This window comes from Marmota marmota, unplaced genomic scaffold, assembly GCF_001458135.2.
Source record: "Marmota marmota marmota unplaced genomic scaffold, marMar, whole genome shotgun sequence".
Classification (NCBI taxonomy): Eukaryota; Metazoa; Chordata; class Mammalia; order Rodentia; family Sciuridae; genus Marmota; species Marmota marmota.
In genome coordinates, this window is record NW_026000108.1 from 2,647,942 (window position 1) to 2,665,450 (window position 17,509).

The window sequence follows — 17,509 nt, forward strand, 5'->3', positions numbered from 1 at the left end:
CACGTGCTCTCCGGAATAAGCTCTTCCCAACCCTGAAACCTGCCCTCCTCCTCCCCCTCCCCCGGTGGCTCCTGTCTGTAGCCCCTCCCCAGTGTGGGTTTGCTGGGTGCCCCCTCAGCTGCCCCCAAGCCCTGTCCACCACACCCTCTAGCTGCAAGCTCACGTGCAGCTGTGGATCTGCCCTGCAAGTTTGCTGAGTGAGCAGCTCTAACCCAGCCCACTGTCACTGTCACCATCCTGGGCTGGGCCTCTGTGGAGGCATGCAGAGAGCTTGGAAGTCCTGAGCCAGAGTAGGGATTTAGTGGCCACTCTCTCCCATGGGGACTGCAGGATCTGGCAGGCCTCAGTGGATGGGTTGCCATGGGAGGGACCAGGAGGGCCAAGGGACAGATGGTAGGGTCCCTAGCCTCTGGCTCCCTCTGCTGGCCCTTCCTCCCTCTATTCTCATGAGCTTCTTCAGCCATGCCCAAGGCCTCCTGTCCCTTTCTGGCTGATGGAGATACTTGGGACCGAGGAGGTGTCAGGGCTAGTCTGTGCAGATGATTGGGAGCATGGTGGCAGAGTTGGCGGCACTGTCTGGGGGAAGGGAGAGCCCCCTGGGGCAGTGGGACGGGCAGCAGAGCGGGACCCCTGGGAGAACCTGGCGGGTGGAGGGCTCAGCCTGCACCCCAAGCCTGCCTGGCCCTGCTGTCTGCTGCTCCTGTGAGGGCCCAGCCGTGGGCCAGGAGCACTGGGCTGGGGCAGGGGTACTTGAGCTCTGCCAGCCCAGGTACAGCCCAGAGCCACAGGCAGCCCACGTGCAGGTGTGCTTGGGCAAGTGAAGAGGGTGCCCCAAGGGTGTGTGTGTGTGTGGGGGGGGCGCTTCTAGGCTCCTGGGGCAGCTGAGTAGCAGCGACAGGCTGGGTCAGCTCAGGGCAGGGAGACATGCAGGTGGCCTGCAGGCAGGAGGAGAGGTCCTGGGGGCAGTGTCTGGGGGAAGGGAGAGTCGCCTGGGGCAGTGGGATGGGCAGCAGAGCTGCCTTGCTCTGGGCTTTGGGAGTGTGGGGCAGAGGTTCTGAAGGGATTGGCACCAGGAGGCAAGGCCACTTTGGACGTAGCCAGCTGCAAGTGGCCCCTCAAGCCTCACGGGGTCCTGTTGTGCCTGCCTGGGAGCACTAAGGAGCCCAGCAGCCAGCAGGCCCTGGCACCGGCTGGTGGCTGAGTCAGGCAGGGGCTGCTACTGCTGAGGTGGGCAAGCTGTGGCTGCCATTCCTTGTGCGCACTTCCTCTGTCCTGCAGAAGCTCCTGTCCTTGCCGACAGGTGTCCTCCCATCCTAGCACAAGGACTGCCCTGGGGTGGAGGGCCTGTCTTCCAGGTGGGCATGAAGGGGAGAGCTGGCCTCCTGCTTTGTGTGGGGACCAGGCCCTCTCAGAGCCCAGCAGTACTCTAGGCAAATGCCATGCCCATCCTGACCCTATAACCTGGCATTTAGATCCTGGGGGCAAGCAGGGGACAGGTGGGGCAAGGCTGGGTCCCAGCTGGCCCTAATGGAGTGTTTATGGGGCTGGCTGGGAGAAGCTTCTGGTCTCTGCCATGCCTCCCTTGGGAGAGCTGGTGCTGGCACGTGTGGAGGCCAGGACGAGGCTCTTCTGCTGCCTCCACTTGTCTGAGAGGACTGGTTGGGCACCTTCAGAGGGACACCACACCCTCTGCCCACAGGCCAGGACTTGCTCTGTGAGGCCATGTGGAAGTTTCTTCAGAAAGCTTGGGGCTGAGGGTGAGGTGGGGTGCAGGGGTGTGGAGCAACCTGCCAGTACAGACCCTGGAACTGGGGAGGGCTCCCAAGGGCTCACCTGTGGGCAGGAGCCTCCCCCCTTAGATGAGGAGAGGGTCGCTGGGACTTCCTGGGCCCCACCCCATGCAGCACCCCCCTGCCCACCTTCTAGGGTGCTCAGTGCAGGGAGCTGATGCCAATCTCAAACTGAGTCACACTCCATGAACACCGTGTCCACTTGCCTGGGGACCCACCCTGGAATGATCACATCTCCATCCTTGAGGGACAGCCAGATGCCAAAGAGTAGCCCCAGGGTGAGGTGGCTGGCAGGAGGTGGGCCTGCCTGCCTCGGGGGCTAGGAGCTTCAGGGGCAATGTTGGGCAGCCAGGGCCTGCAGGGGTTGGGGTAGGAGCCAGACTGGGACCCACTTTGCTGAGCAGCCTGAAAGAGGGGCCTCAGCACCGAAGGAATGATCATGTGGCAGAGGGCAGGGTGGGGGAACGGACAGGCGGCTGGAGGCACTGGGAATGGTCGAGGCCACTCAGGACCAGAGGCGTCTGTGGCAGTGCAGCTGGCCCCAGGCAGCCAGGCCAGTCGACACCCAGATGGCCAGGTGGGGGACAGCTGGAAGCAGGCCGAGGCCCTGCTCCACCCTGGCCTGTGAGCTGCCTCGAGAGTTCCTGCACTGCACTGTGAGGCCCATGGGTGGAGATGGCCCTGGCCTCCCCACCCTGAGAGCAAGCCCTAAGGACAGGCCCCAGGTGGAAGTAGACAGCTAAGGCAAGGTAACAGGGACCTCAGTAGGTGGCCTGGCCCTGTCCTGAGCTGCAGAGGGGTGAGGGAGGCTGGCGGGTGTGAGTCTGGGGGGTGTGATCGGGCAGGCAAGGCAGTTCGGGGGCTTCTCGTGGACACAACTTTCCCACTCTGCTGCAAGAGGTTGATTAGACCCAGGGCACGGCCACCTCTGTGTCATCCCGGAGCCCTTTCTGCCACAGCAGCCCACATTGGTGTTTTCACCTCTCCCCACTTACAGCCCTGGTAGCAGGCAGTGTGGCAAGGAGGGCATCAAGCACACCGCGAGAATGAGGTGGCGCCATGGAAGGTGCCCAAAGCAGAGCAAACCATGGCCACCCAGCAACATGGGCAGGGTGCAGGGGTGCAGACTGCAGGAAAGGGCCCCATGTGGCCTGGCACAGATGAGGGTGGGGTACAGGTGTTGGAAAGTCCTGTGACAGACGGGAGGCCATGGCAAGGACTGCCCAGGGTCCCAGCAGCACTGGGGCCTCACTCCAGACCAGCCTCATGGTCATGGCTTCTTGGCCGGCTGCTCCGCACAGTGCTGTCTGCAAGGGCACCAACCTCACTGTCAGCAGGGCCTGTGGGTGTCGAGGCTGGGGACAGAGTGCCGGCAGGTGGCACCTGCAGACCAACCTGGCACTGGGGATAGTTAGCTCCTGCCCCTGGCCCAGAGGCCCATGATTGGAGGTCCCCTGCCCCTGGGGTGGCTCTGAGGGGATCTGTGTCTGTGCAGGGCCATCGGCAAGTCCTGAAAGCCTAGGGCTGGTCCAGGCAGGTGACAGCCTCTCTCCTCCCTGTGACAGGAGGCAGGGCCCGTGGCAGCCGAGGCCTCCCGGTCAACAGGACCATCGATGTGGACCTCGTCACTGGTGTGGCGGCCAGGCGAGGCGGTGACGTGCTGGGGGCGAGGGTTGGTGGGCCCCTGATGTCAGGACGCCCTGGCCTGAGCCCCGTCCCAGGTGAGCCGGCCAAGCCCCCGGCTAGCACACACCGGGCTACCTATGTCTGAAGCTGCTCCTGGTCCCGTGCAAGCTACCCTGCCCTGACCTCCACACACGTGGACACCACCTGGCCCAGGACCTCTCAGGGGCACCTGGAGCGTGTGCCCCTCAGCCACTACACCCTCAGGAGCCAAACGGGGAGAAGGCGGGACCACCTCGTCGCAGGGCCTGGCCTCAGACATCTGCCACCAGCCCGGTGCTGCCCTCTGCCTCAGACTCTTCCCAATAAAGCATTTTGAAGACCTGCCACGTGTCGGCTTCATGCTGAGTGCTGGGGACAGAGGTGCTGAGCTTGGGGAGCCCTCGTTCCTGTGGGACTCCAGAAGTGTACGCCGGAGATGTCTAGGAGGTGACAGAGGGCCCCAGAAGACGGTGCCTGGCAGTGAGGAGCAGAAGGCCCTCCTGCCCTGTGATGTGCAGAGAACAGAGGTCACCTCGGGCTCCAGGTGGAGCCTGTGGCACTGAGGGGCAGCCTTCCCACATCAAGTTCCCTGCCCTCTGCGTGCCCCACTGCCCGATCCAGGGTCTTTTGTGTCTGTCCCTCCCTCCCCTCTTTAGGGTGACTGCTGGTGGAGCCAGGGCTCTTGTGGGAGCTGTGCTCAGCTGACCACTGAGGTCCCTTTCTTGGCACTGCCCCCACCATGGCACAGCAGGGACCCTGTAGCTGCAGGCCCAGTCTCCTGCCCTTAGATGCACTTGGAGGGTGCCCAGAGAGGGCCGTGGGGAGCCAGCTGAGCTGACGCCTGCCTGCAGAGGAGGCTGGACAGCGCCGGGCAAATGGGGAGGCCAAGGCCGCAGCGAGTCTGGTCGGAATCGAGACCCTGTGTGGCAGGAGCCCAGGGAGGAGGGAGGGCCAGCCACAGGGAGGAGTCAGCAAATCCGAGAGGCGCAGTGCCCTGGACCCGGGTCGCTCAGTGGGAGTGGTTCTGGGTGTTTCCAGGGAGTGGCTCCCAGTGGACAGCACTCTGGGCAGGGGTCCAGGGGAGGCATCAGAATAGAAGGCGAGAGCCTGGCACTTGCTGTCCCCCATCCACTGTGCCAGGCTGGGTCTCACCAGTGTTCATTCTTCCCTCTGCACAGATGGGAAAATGGAGGCTCGGAGAGCGTGGGGCTTGGGGTGGACCATGAGACAATTTCAGCGCCAGGCCAACCCCAGGCCCAAGGGGGAGTCTGCCTTCCTGCCATCCTTCTGCCAGCGGAAACTCTTACCTGTGGGGAACTGCAGGCACCTTGCTGGCTGCTCAGAAACTGCAGAAGAGGTTCCAGAGGCAGCTCTGCCCGCAGCCCTTAGTCACGCGCTTGTGGGGCAGGGCCCCTCTGCCTTGTCCCGGGACCCCTGGTGCCTGGCCCAGGCCTGAAGGGCTGTGCTGGGCCCAGAGACAGCCTTGCAAGCAGCCCAGGGGCTGGAGGAAGTGCCTACTCTGTCCAGGAGGGGGCAGGAGAGACCCGTTCTGGGGTCACTGTTTGCAATACGCAGCAGGGTGTATGGCCCACCCTCCGTACCTCTTTTGTGGTGTGGGGAGAGGGTGCAGGTCCCTCGGGCTGTGTGTGGCTGGCCACGGCCCTGGACCCTCAAAGCTCATGAAGAGTTCACCAACAGGAGAGGCCAGCCCCCCGCAGTTTTGGCCCAGCGCTGGCCAGGGAGTCCCACAGCGCCACCTGCCTGTCTGGGGAATGCTTCTTGGAAGGGATCTTAAGCCAAGGTCCCAGGACAGTGTAGGGTCCAGGACCAGTACAGGCTGAGGCTGGTGGGGCAGCCTAGGCAAAGGCAGGGGAGTTGGTGGCAGGGTGGAGGTGGGGACAGAGCTCCCTCTCCAGTGCCAGCACATGGGAGGTAGCCAGGGTTAATCATTCCCACATGGCCTTGACCCCACCCGGGCTGACCGATTCGCTCCCGCCTCCCGCTGCCCCTCTCGCCAACTCAGGAGGAGCCATGGGGCGCTGGGCCTGGGTCCCCAGCCCCTGCCCCCCACCTGGGCTGTGTGCCTTCCTGCTGCTGCTGTTGCTGCTGCTGCTGCCTCGGGGGACCCAGCCCCAGGCCAGAGGGGTGAGCACCGCTGCTCCCAGGCAGTGTGGCCAAGGGTTCCCTGTGGCACCCCAGGCTACTGGGCTTCAGACAGAGGGCCGGCTCCCCGGGCAGGGGGAATGGGCTGGGGCCCAGGTGACTGGGGGGTGAGAGTCGGCCTTCAGGGCTGAGGTGGAGCTGGACTAGCCTGGGGCACTGGGTCCCTGAGCTTGCTGTGCTGTTCCTGGAGCTGGGGGTCCCTGTGTGGCCTGGGCCCCAGTGAGTCTCGGCCCCTCCCCCGGCCTCGGTAGGTCCCAGTGTTTGAGGCGGGGAGCGAGGGGCCTCTGAGGGGCTCCGGCTGCTCCTGTCCTCCCTAGAACTGACCAGGGTTCAACCCTGAGGGGCGGTATACCTGGGCTGGGCTGTAGCTTGAGTCCAGGATGGGGAGGACACAGGCCCAGAAGAGACTTCAGTGTCCCGGGGCCCCAGACCCTACTCCACTTCGCTTCCCAGCACAAAGCAGTCTCAGGACTGGGATTCCCCCTACACCCTCCTGGTTTCTGGTTCCTCCTAGGATGGCACAGAACCTAATGCCACAGCCCCCCTTGGGGGCCCCATGATCCCTGTGACCTCTGTGACCCCCAAGATCCCAGCAACAAGTGCTCCAGAGGCAGAGGTGGAGGCAGAGGGACCCCAAGGTGGGGAGCTCCAGTCCCCAACCAGGGTGGCTCCCTCCCGCGGTGGCCCAGGGAGCCCAGGTGGGTCGGGAGAGGAAGCTTCCCGCGGCACCTGGTGGTTGTGGGCATGGGTGGGCTGGGGTGGGGAGCCCTGCGGCGAGGACTGGAGCCCTGGCCTGCCGCCCCCGCAGTGCTTACCGAGGCCGGGCAGCCCTGCAGGTTCCCCTTCCGCTACGGAGGCCGGATGCTGCACTCCTGCACCCTGGAGGGAAGCGCCCGCAGGAAGTGGTGGGTCCCAGGTGGGGCGGGGGCTGAGGCCCCCCGGGTCTGGCACGCTGAAGAAGAGTGGCTGGAGCTCCAGGCAGGGCCGGGAGGGGTGGGCCTGTGGCCTGGACCCACTGACCCCCAGCATTGCTTCCCAGGTGTGCGACCACTCACAACTATGACCGGGACAGGGCCTGGGGCTACTGTGTGGAGGTTGTCCTGCCTCTGGAGGACCCAGGTGGGTGCAGGCTGTGGGGTGCGACAGCCTGACCCCAGCTAGGAGGGGCTGAGGTGGGGTGTGTGAGCTGGGGGTGCCAGGGTCCCAGTGCTGAGAGGGGGTAGGACCAAGGGAGACAGCTGAGCTGGGCAGGGGTCCTGCCTAGTGTGGAGGAGCGGCTGCAATTTGACCCCGGAGATGGCTGCCAGCCAAGGAGCCAGCCGCCCTGGGTCCAGTGTGGGCACCTTTTCAGATAGGACTTCGCCCTCTCTGGGGCTGGGGCGCCCTCTCATGGCAAAGGCCAGCCTCTGGCCACAGACAAGCCCTGGACAGACGCAGGGTGGGGCCAGGTGGCCCAGGGCGTGAGGCTGGAGGTCTGGGGCTCGTGAATCTCTGGGGACATGGCAGGGGACCGCGCTGCCTGACAGTGTTGGTGCCAGCTTCTAGGATGCCACGTGCAGAGCCATGGGGCACCTTGCCCAGGTGCCAGGTAGAGGGCTGGGGAGAAAAGGGAGGCCTGTGTGCCCCCCTGGGGACCTGTACCCACAGGACCCAGAGGGAGCAGCTGGAAGTGGGGGCCCATGGAGGCCCTTGGCAAGCAGCAGAGTCATAGAGGGACCCCGAGGACTCTTGCCCCCATCACAACCTCTCTTGCTTGATGATAGCTGCCCTTGACCCCTGTGCCTCCGGGCCTTGCCTCAATGGGGGCACGTGCTCCAGCACCCAAGACCCCGTGTCCTATCATTGCACCTGCCCCCTGGCCTTCACTGGCAAGAACTGCAACATCGGTGAGTAGGCCCTGGGGGCCCGGGAGCCAGGGGGCCAGGGGACCATGGGGGCCATGGGGGCCCTGGGGGCCCTGGGGGCCATGGGCCTGGAGCCAACCAGGGAGGGTGGAGAGTGGTTGGGGGGCCCAGGGTGGGGTCCTGCCTGGGCTGTGGTGCAGGGAGTAGGGGCTCACTGTGTGGCCCCCAGGGAAGTGCTTCGATGAGACCCGCTATGAGTACCTGGAGGTGGGTGACCGCTGGGCCCGCGTGCACCAGGGCCACGTGGAGCAGTGTGACTGCGTGGGCGGCCAGGCCCGGTGCGAAGATGCCCACCACACAGGTACACCGTGGCCAGCTCCGGGCAGGCCTGGGCCCCACGGTGAGGGTCAGCCACGTCCCTGAGCCCCCCGACAGGCCTTCCTTCCCCACCCAAGCAGAAGGGACTTGCCCAAGGCCACCCAGCAGCAAGGGCACAGGAAGGACCCGGGCCCTGGCCCCTGCAGGAGCTCAAGGCTGGGCCTAGCTTCTGGGCCCTTCTGCAGCTTGCCTGAGCAGCCCATGCCTGAACGGGGGTACCTGCCACCTGATCCTGGGCACCGGGACCAGCGTCTGCGCCTGCCCGCCAGGCTATGCTGGGAGGCTCTGCAACATTGGTGAGTGGGTTTGGCCCTCTGCCCTGGGAGCAAGCCTGGGGTGGTGTCAGGGAGGCCCCGCTGTGGGTGGCTTCACACCTGTCCTGTGTGGGAGCCTCATCCACACCTGCTGTGCTCTCAGTGCCCACAGAGCGCTGCTTTCTGGGGAATGGCACTGAGTACCGTGGCGTGGCCAGCACTGCGGCCTCGGGCCTGGGCTGCCTGGCCTGGAACTCCGACTTGCTGTACCAGGAGCTGCACGTGGACTCGGTGGGCGCTGCCGCCCTGCTAGGCCTGGGCCCCCACGCCTACTGCCGGTCAGCACCCGGTGGCCACCACAGGCACCTTGCTCTGAGTGGGTGGGTGGCTCCCAGGACCCAGCTGGGACCAGCACTGCCCAGATGGCCTGATAGCCTCTGCCCAGAAGCCTGCCCTCAGGAGGCTGGGCAGAGACGCTCTGGCTGGAGTCTGCGGAGCAAGCACCGTTGCTCTGGGTGTGAGGCGCCCCCGGCCTGGGTTCCCAAGGGTTCCCTTATCCCAGCCCTCTCTGAGTGGCAGTGTGCCTCCTGTCCCCTGCAGGAACCCAGACAAGGATGAGAGGCCGTGGTGCTATGTGGTGAAGGACAGCGCGCTCTCCTGGGAGTATTGCCGCCTGGCCTCCTGTGGTGCGAGGGTGCAGGGCACAGTGGGTGGTGCTGCCTGAGGCCCTGAGGTCAGGGGACAGGTTGACCCTGGGGGCGGCTCCCAGTGGCCCCATGCCCCAGGACTGCCCTCTGGGGTCTCTGGCTCTCCTGGGGTCGGTGGTGGTGTCCCAGGCTGCAGGGGAGACAGGAGCACCCGAGGGTGCTGGCCACTCTGTGGCAGATCCTGTGGGCGGTGTTCTCCCATCCTAGGGGAGGAGACTGAGGCTCAGAGGGGGCCCATGCCCAGAGCAGGGGTGGGCTGAGGAGGCCCTCCCTGCCCTGGGGAACCCTATGGAGGTGACCTGGTGACCTCTGCTCCAGAATCCTTGGTCAGAGTCCAGCCCCCGCCCCCTGAGGTCCTGGTGACCCTGCCAGAGCCAGCCCCGGCTGGACGCCCAACCTGTGGCAAGAGGCACAAGAAGAGGACATTCCTGAGGCCACGGATAGTGGGCGGCTCCTCCTCCCTGCCTGGCTCCCACCCCTGGCTGGCTGCCATCTACATAGGGGGCAGCTTCTGTGCTGGGAGCCTCATCCACACCTGCTGGGTTGTGTCTGCTGCCCACTGCTTCTCCAGTAGGTGAGTGGCCCTGGCCCTGAGCCCAGCCCACAGGGCCACGAATCCCAGCCATCCCCCATCCCCCACCCACATCCCACTCCGCCATTCACTGCTCCCGCACCCACTGCCCGCCACAGGACCGCCACGCTGGCCTCCATCCCATTCCGGCCCTACCCTGCACACTCCTACTGCCATCACCAGGCCACCCGTCCTGGGCCTCCGTGGGCCTTCCCACCTGTCCCTGCCGCCTCACTGGGACTCGGCGCTTGGCCTCGTGCTGAGCTCTGAGGCTCCAGAGACCCCGGGGTTTTGGGAGGCCCTGGGACAGGGTGGAGGGCTCCTGCAGAGGCACCTCCGGGTAGACCGCCGAGCCCAGCTCCAGGCAGGGTTGGGAGGAGGGAGGGAACGACTGCCTCCTCCTATCACCAAGGTGCTTGAGGGGCGCCCAGCTGGTAGGGACAGGGCAGTGACCAGACACCTTGGAGCCTCCGGGAATCCCGCCGGACAGGAGAAGCTCTGGCCCACTCTGGGCTCCCAGCAGCCCTCCTGCCTTCCACCCAGGGAAGCTGACCAACCGGGGAAGGAAAGCCCAGGTCCCACCGCCCAGCCTGGAGGGCAGGAGGGAGCAGACGGGCCCCTTCTCACCTTGTGCCCCTGCCAACAGGGTCCAGGGGGACTGTGCAGGTCCTGTCCTGAAGAGGAAAACTGAGGCCCAGACGGTCGGGGGCTGACATGGGGCCTGGGCTCTGTGTCCTCCAGTGGCGAGGGGCATATCTGGGACCCCACAGGCCAGGTCCAGCTGGGACAGGGCCTTCAGTAGGACAGGTCTCCACCGACCTGGGCAGTCTCAGCACATCGGCCTGGGTGCCCGCGGGTGTCACTGGGCTGTTGGAGATAGCGCAGCACCCTGTGGCTCCCGGGCCCAGGCCTGGGGTGGCTGCAACCCCACCACTCCTCTCTCCAACTCACGGTCCAGTGGACTAGCGAGGGCCACTGCAGGCCTCTCCCCTGGGGCTGTGGGCCGCACCTCAGCCATTGCTGAGCAGCCATGGCCAGCGGGGCCCAGTTCCAGGTGGGGGTGCTGACCAAGTGGCCTGAGGAGGGGTCCAGGTCTGTGTGGCCACCAGGACCTCCGACCCCACACAGTCCCCCCAGGGAGAGCGTCTCGGTGGTGCTGGGCCAGCACTTCTTCAATCGCACCACAGACGTGACCCAGACGTTTGGCATCGAGAAGTACGTCCCCTACTCCCTATACTCGGTGTTCAACCCCAGTGACCATGACCTTGGTGAGCTCCACGGCGCAGCCGGGTGGGTGTTCTCTGTGCAGCCAAGCCAGAGCAAGGACAGGTCAGGGGCCATTGGCCGGGCAGACACTGGGGGCCAGAGGAGGAGGGGTCTGGGCAGGGCAGCCAGGGTGCCTGTTGTGGCCTCCAGGGCTGGAGGGAGCCTGGCCTGTGACTCAGTCCATCCTGGACCCCTCCTAGGCTGACCTCTGACCTCTCTCCTGCTCAGTCCTGATCCGGCTGAAGAAGAAGGGCGAGCGCTGTGCGGTCCGCTCCCAGTTTGTCCAGCCCATCTGCCTGCCCGAGCCTGGTGTCTCCTTCCCCCCTGGACAAAAGTGCCAGATCGCAGGCTGGGGCCATGTGGATGAGAGTGAGTGGGGGACTGCCCCAGAGCCAGCCCGGGGGAGCAGCGGTCAGCCATAGTGAGCTGGCCCACGCTGAAAGCGCCGTGCCCTGCAGACGTGAGCAGCTACTCCAGCTCTCTACGGGAGGCACTGGTGCCCCTGGTCCCTGACCACAAGTGCCGCAGCCCCGAGGTCCATGGTGCCGACATCAGCCCCAACATGCTCTGCGCGGGCTACTTCGACTGCAAGGCCGACGCTTGCCAGGTGAGCCGTGCTGCCCAGTGGGACTGGACACGTGGGGTTGGTCGACCTGCTTACCCCTTGGAGCTCCGAGCTGGAGGGGTCCGGGACAGAACTTACACCCACTGGGCTGGTGGCCAGCACCCCAGGATGGCTGGCTGCCTGGCCCCTCTAGAGAGGACAGGTGTCTTCACAGCCCTGTCCTCAAACATATGACAAGAGGCCTCAGGCCACACCAGTAAAGCCCAGGTTCGCCCAGTGGCTAGGGGTGCCACAGGATGTCAGTTGCCCCAGGCCACCTGCGCCCCTTTGCCCAGATGTCTCTCAGACGTGCTCATTGCTCAGGCCATTAACCAGTAGCTAAGGTCTGTCCCCTCCGCGGCCTGATCCCGTTCATGCTCCACGTCAACAGGGCCATCTTGGAAGGACTGCTCAGCAGGCCAGGTCCTAGGTGGGGAAGCAGCCCCAGGCCAGATCTCTCTTCTGGGTTTGCAGGGCTTAGGTGTGGAGAGGGGTGGGGCTGGGCAGGGACACATGGTACCAAGCTGTCAGGACACATGGTTCCTGGTGTGTGGGGTGGGTGCCCTTGTCCTGAGAACCGCACAGGCCTTGAGGGCAGCAGGGAGCATTTCAGGTGGTGGGAGAGGCAGGTGCCCACATGGGGAATGCTTCTGGGCAGGAGAGGGTGGCCAGGCTGAGAGTGTGTTGCTGGTGGAGGTGAGGGGCAGCCGGCAGGCTGCAGGAGGCAGTGGCGAGGGGGCTCCCCTGGACTGGCAGAGCTGGCCCTCTGGTGGCCTGGGAATGAGGTGACCTGTATGTGAGGTCTCTTCCTCAGAAATGCCCTTGCTCTCCGTCCCCATGCTGCCAGACAGCCTTCTGGGGCAGTTCTGTCACCAGCAGAAGACACTTCCTGGATTCATACTCCTGGGGGCCTTTGGGTGGGGGTGTGGAGCTGCTGCTAGGTGTCCCTGAGCCAGCTCCCAGCCACGTCTCTGCCCCAGGGTGACTCAGGTGGGCCCCTGGCCTGTGAGAAGAACGGGGTGGCCTACCTGTATGGCATCATCAGCTGGGGCGATGGCTGTGGGCGCGGCAAGCCAGGCGTGTACACCCGCGTGGCCAACTATGTGGATTGGATCAGTGACCGGATACGGCCTTCCAAGCGGCCTACAGCGCCCTCCTGAAGCTCAGGACAGCCGTCCTTTCCCACTGCCTGCCTCACTGACAATAAAGACCTCTCCTGGCACCTCCTCTGTGACTCCTGCCTCCCCGGCCCTCCTGGGCCACAGCTTGGGCCAGTGGCTGCAGATGGGGTGACCTGGGCCAGCAGCCAGCATGGTCCTCAGTAGAGATTGGAGCCTGCAGCCCCCAGGAGGGCCTGGCCCCATGGCCCAGCAACTCAGGCAGGGGATTATGGCCCGGGCAGCATCCAGGCCACACCCACCGCAGGGCCAGCTGCCGACAGCTATGTGGTCAGGTCCAGGCACCCTGGGTGGTCACAGGGCAGCACATGGGAAGCGAGTCCAGGCCTCAGGCTGTGGACAGGGGCCTGAGCCAAGCAGTGGGGGAATGCTAAACCCCCAGGCAGACAGGGCACAGCTGCTGGACGCCTTTCGGCTTCAAGATGGCAGCCTGGCTGGGTTTCCCTTGGCTGTACCCCTCAGAGGGAGCAGGGGAGAAAGGGACCGTGGGCAGGGCTTGCTGCCAGGACAGAGTTCACAGGAGCCAGTCCTGACTCCAGCCAGGCAGGATGCCGAGGCTCATCTGAATGGAAGGAGGAGGTGGGCCGGAAGCCAGAGAGGGTGCTGGGCGAGGGGAGGGCCCCAGGGGCTGTGGGGAGCTGGGTCCACCCGGGTTCCCAAAGTCCTTGGCGTTAAACCCCCCTGTGCGTGAGGGGCAGGACAGTGAGGTTCCGTGGAGCAAGTCAGGGTGGGGTCCACGTGGGCCAAGGCCAGGCTGAGGCCAGCAGACCCCTGGGAATGGAGCCAGAAGCCAGGGGAAGGCCAGTTTCCTGCCCCATACCTGTGGCCTTGGGAAGGGCAGCAGATGGCTGTGCTCAGGGCACTGCCTGGACCAGGTTTGCCACGGGCAGTTTCTCCCAGTGCCCGCTGGTGGCCTCCCTCCCTAACCCTTCCTTGCCCTTGCCGGCCTCCTGTGACAGGCAGGGCCTCTCTCCCGGCCACCACGGTGCCCGGCCTATACCTGTGGGGTCTGCACACCTGCCCCTTCTGTGCTGCCGCCCGGGGGGCCGTTCCCTGCTGTGCTGGTCAGACTGTACCCCTCACTCAGGCCACCAGGCGGGGTCCTCAGGGGGCTCCTCACTGGGCTGCTACTTGCCCGGAGGGCTCACAGGGCCACAGCTAGCTACAGAGGGAGTGAGGCAGGAGCAAGCCCTCTGCTGAGGCCTCAGTGGGCTGGACATTCACTGCCCTGGAAGTCAGAGTCTGAGCGAGGGAGAGCGCTGGCCCTGGGAGGGCAGCAGCGGGGCCAGTCTTGGGGCCTGGGCCTCCTGGGCTGATGAACATGGGCGGCAGGTGACCCCGCCACCACAGGTTGGCCACAGTCCTGGCGGCAACCATAGTGATGAGGGTGAGCATGGTGCTCCCAGAAGCTGCACAGTGGGTGCTCCTGCCCACAGGGTGCTCTCCTGCCGTCACTGCTGTCCTCCAGTCAAGCCGAGTGGGCTGAGGCAGGTGACTTCCCAGTGGTGAGTGGCTCTCCCACACTGATGCCACCACAGGCCCAATGCCAGGGACCCAATCAGCATCCACTTGATGCCTCCTTTGCGACTGGGCCTTGGGACTGACCAGCACCAGTGCCAGGGGGCTATAGCTTCTGTGTCCGGGGGGCCCTGGGGAGCCAGCAGGAGGTCAGAGGAGATGTTTCCTGTGCCCTTGGTGTTGGGGCTGGACTGGGCCCTGGGATCATGTGCCATCATCTGGTCCCAAGGCCACTGACTGGGCCTATGTTTGGAGGTAGTCTTTACACAAATGAGGTCACCAGGGTGGTCCTCATCCAGTCCCACTGGTGACCTCCTAAGGAGAGGGGATTGGGACACAGACACTATGGAGGAGTCCCTGGAGGGTGTAGGAAGGAGGTGGCACTGTGCAGGCCCAGACCCGGGGCTGCATATGCGATGAGCCTGGACACCCAGAGCCCAGCCTCTAGATCTGGAAACCCTCCACCCACATGTCACTGCAGCAGCCCCAGCAGACGAGTGCCCGGTCTGGCCGTGTCCCTCACTGAAGGACCCTGCTGTTCTCCAGACTAGTGGCCTCCCCCAGCGTCCTGGTACGGCCAGTCTTCAGGTCGGGCAGAGGTGCCTGCTTCTCTTCATGACTGCCCAAGGTCACTAAGCTGTCCCTGTGGCCCACCTGACCATGCCTTTGTTGAAAAGCCTCTTTGACAGTCCCTCCATGCGCCAGCCCACTGGGGCCCTGGAGGACACAGGAGGCATCATTTTTTCTCACTTCTTAAATCTGCCTGTGTTTTGTTTGGGGGTTTGCATTTGCGTTTAGGAGTGAGAGTGACCTACACTCTTACATTCTTGGAGTTACTGTCACCAGGCTCATGTAATAAGACTGAGAGTTTCCCTTTCTTAATCAAATCCTTGGCGATTCTGTGTGAGGCTGAGGGTCCTCTGGACACTGGAAGGCACCGTGCAGTTTCCTGCCTGGCATTCTCTTTACAGGATGTCGGTAGCTACTCATTCAGAGCTGGTAGGAGTTCTGGGACCATGGCACTATGGAAACAGTGACGGCTGGGGATTTCATTTCTTCTTGAGCTAGTTAAAGGAAGTCATATTTTTATGAATTTGTCTCATTTTTCACATGTATTACCATAAAGTTGTTTATGTTGTCTTAGGCTGTTTTCTGTCGCTATCACTGATTCCCGAGACCCGGTAAATTTTTGAATAAGAGAGGTTTATTTAGCTCAGTGTCCTGGCAGCAGCTCAGCAGCTGGTGAGGCAGGGCCTCCCCCAGCGAGATGGGCGACTGCCGCAGGGTCTCTTCTTCCTCTCCTTATGAAGTCACTAGGGCTACGCGGCCTGTGCTCACGGCCTCACCTCCCCTCCTACCTCCCCAAACACTGCCGCCCGAGTTCTGAGGCTGGCTCCACACATGGACCCCACGGGGGCGCGGCCCCGCCAGGCTGGCTGGCTGTTGCTCTGACGCTCAGGAACATAGCTCGGGGCTTGGTTTCCAGTGGATGCTGATTGGGTCTGTTGGCCTTGAGCCTGTGGTGGTGCCAGTGTGGGAGAGCCACTCGCCTCCTGGCTGAGACACAAAAGGGGAGGCAGGGGCTGCGTCCCAGTGACCCTGAGACCTGCACCTCAAGGTCCCAGGGCCGTGTGGAGCTGGAGGGCAAAGGGGGGCTCCTGGAGCAGAAGCCAGGCCCAGGCAGGGGGTGGGCAGTGAACCTGGTTGCATTGTGCTCCATGTGTGCAAAGTGACCACAGTGACGCCCACACGTTGCTCTGCATACTCAATATGCACCAGTGAAATACTAAATTACAAAGGTCCACCACACCCAGCAGTGCCCAGGCTGGGAAGCAGGCCTTCAGAGGACCGTCCACCCAGCCATAGTGGTTGTCATAGCAGAAAAGAGCAGGGGTTTGTCGGGGGCTGGAGGCCACTGGGGTGCTGGTGAGTGTGGGTGCAGCAAGCTGCTGCAGGCTGCTCCCTGCTGTGTCCTTCTGCAGCCGTCTAGCAGGTGCAGGAGGGAGGGGCTCAGGGGTCCTTGTCGTCCCAGCAGGTGCCAGGCTGTGGGCCGGAGTCCACTCAGGCCTGCGGCACCCTTGCACTCATGCTGAGGCCAGAGCACTGACAGATGGGGTTTAGTTTTTTTGGTGGGGGGGCCACTGGTCATTCTTCATCTCACTAGGTGACCAGGGGAGAGTGGACAATGGCACGGGGTGTCTCATGGCCAGGTGTGGAAGTGGTGGTCATCATTTCTGCCCACTCTCCACTGGCCAAAGCCGTTCACATGGCCCTGCCCAAGGAAGGGCAAGCAAGTGGGTGGACAGGGGCACAGTGCCTGCCCTGGTCAGCTGGAGATGCCCGCACAGCAGCCTAGCCTGGTCCTCCCGATCCTCCTCGTGTGTGTGAAACCATGGTGACTCTGGAAGACTCTCAATATGCGCTGTCCCTGGGCTCATGGTGGCAACGTCAGCCCAGGGGAGGGAGCCGTGGCCAGGTGAGGCTGGAGGACCAGGGTCCGGGGAGTTCCATGGCTGCAGAGCCAATGGAGGGCCGCAGCGCCCTGTAGCCGTGGTCTTGGTGGCAATGTCCCCATCTGTAGCGCCTGGCAGTGGCGCCGTGGCTGTGGGCTCAGGAAGCACGGTGATCACCGCCATTAGCCTCTGCGCAGTGTGCAGGGCTGGGCGGTCATCCTGTCTCAGGGTGTGACCCTGCGTTTTTGCTGTCCCCTTCCTGAAGCGGCATCTCTCTGGCTTGCCCTCTGCGGTTCCAGAGGCCCGACACCTGCCAGCCAGCTCCTGGGGCAGGAGGGCTCCACCACGGGCACCAGGCCTCGCTCCAACAGCCGGGGCCAGCTGGGCAGGAGCCAAGTCAGGGTCGCGGAGACCTTGGCCCCCAGGGAAAGGGGCCAGCCCTCTTCCTCCTCCTAGCAGGTTGCTTCCCTGCTTGGCAGAGCCCTGGCACCACAGCGCTGTCCTCTGGGCCACACGGAGTGGGGGAGGGGGCTCTGTCCCCATGGTGCCTGCATTTCCGGGGCCAGGGCACAGCAGGTGCAGCTGCCAGGCGTGGCTGGGGCCTGGGCCAGGGCCAGCACTTGGGAATGCAGCAGCCGCCGCCCCTCCCTGCAGGGAAGAGCAAGTGCCAGGCGCCCGGCAGCGGATGTGTCCGTGGCTACAGCCCCCACCCGGCAGCTGGCCCTGCAGGCCTAGGGCTGTCCTGGGTAGCCCCTGGGCCTGTTGTGCAGAGAGCATGAATGGAACTCTGTGGTCAGCAAGCGCTCCCTGGGGTGCTGGTGCCTGGGGTGCACAGGTGATGGGGTGCAGGGCGCTTCCTGGGTCTGAGACCCCCTCCCTGCATTAGGCCCCAACAAGACCCCTGGGTGGCATCAGAACCAGCCCTACGCTCACCTGAGACCTGCTCTCTCAGATCCCCAGGGATGACAAGGAGGGTCACCCAGGGCTGAGCCCAGCTCTGGGGTGGGCAGAAGTGGGTCAGTCCTGGCCGTGAGCCCGTTTCCCAGACTGCGGTGTCTGGACGGGCGACACCAAGACTCACATGCCCTTGGTAGGCCACTGTCACCCTCACCTCCTTC

At 64.4% G+C, this 17,509-nt stretch overlaps 2 protein-coding genes across 9 annotated transcripts in view; both read left to right on the forward strand.

Moving 5' to 3' along the window:
- Rgs12 (regulator of G protein signaling 12) overlaps positions 1 to 3,798 on the forward strand; it is a 115,625-nt gene extending 111,827 nt beyond the window's left edge. For both annotated transcript variants that reach the window (XM_015481904.2, XM_048784084.1), the window contains one exon: positions 3,356 to 3,798. In XM_015481904.2, coding sequence (XP_015337390.1) covers positions 3,356 to 3,561 — 206 coding nt within the window. In that variant the 3' untranslated portion in view covers positions 3,562 to 3,798. The remainder of the gene's footprint in view (positions 1 to 3,355) is intronic.
- A 1,630-nt stretch (positions 3,799 to 5,428) lies between these two features.
- Positions 5,429 to 12,464, forward strand: Hgfac (HGF activator). Of its 7 annotated transcripts, none has more exons than XR_001503093.2 (14): positions 5,429 to 5,600; positions 6,133 to 6,316; positions 6,427 to 6,523; positions 6,658 to 6,737; positions 7,382 to 7,504; positions 7,692 to 7,823; positions 8,026 to 8,136; positions 8,258 to 8,474; positions 8,695 to 8,780; positions 9,120 to 9,375; positions 10,501 to 10,662; positions 10,867 to 11,007; positions 11,097 to 11,245; positions 12,223 to 12,464. XR_001503093.2 is itself a non-coding variant. In XM_015481905.2 (14 exons), exons 1-14 carry the CDS (start codon positions 5,487 to 5,489, stop codon positions 12,400 to 12,402), a joined length of 2,010 nt encoding a protein of 669 aa, XP_015337391.1. In that variant the 5' UTR covers positions 5,431 to 5,486; the 3' UTR covers positions 12,403 to 12,464. The 7 variants fall into 7 exon arrangements, 6 of the variants coding, with proteins under 6 accessions (XP_015337395.1, XP_015337391.1, XP_015337394.1 ...); XM_015481905.2 differs by having other exon boundaries at positions 5,431 to 5,600; positions 10,501 to 10,640; XM_015481908.2 differs by having other exon boundaries at positions 5,431 to 5,600; positions 6,133 to 6,256; positions 10,501 to 10,640.
- The last annotated feature ends 5,045 nt before the right edge of the window (positions 12,465 to 17,509 follow it).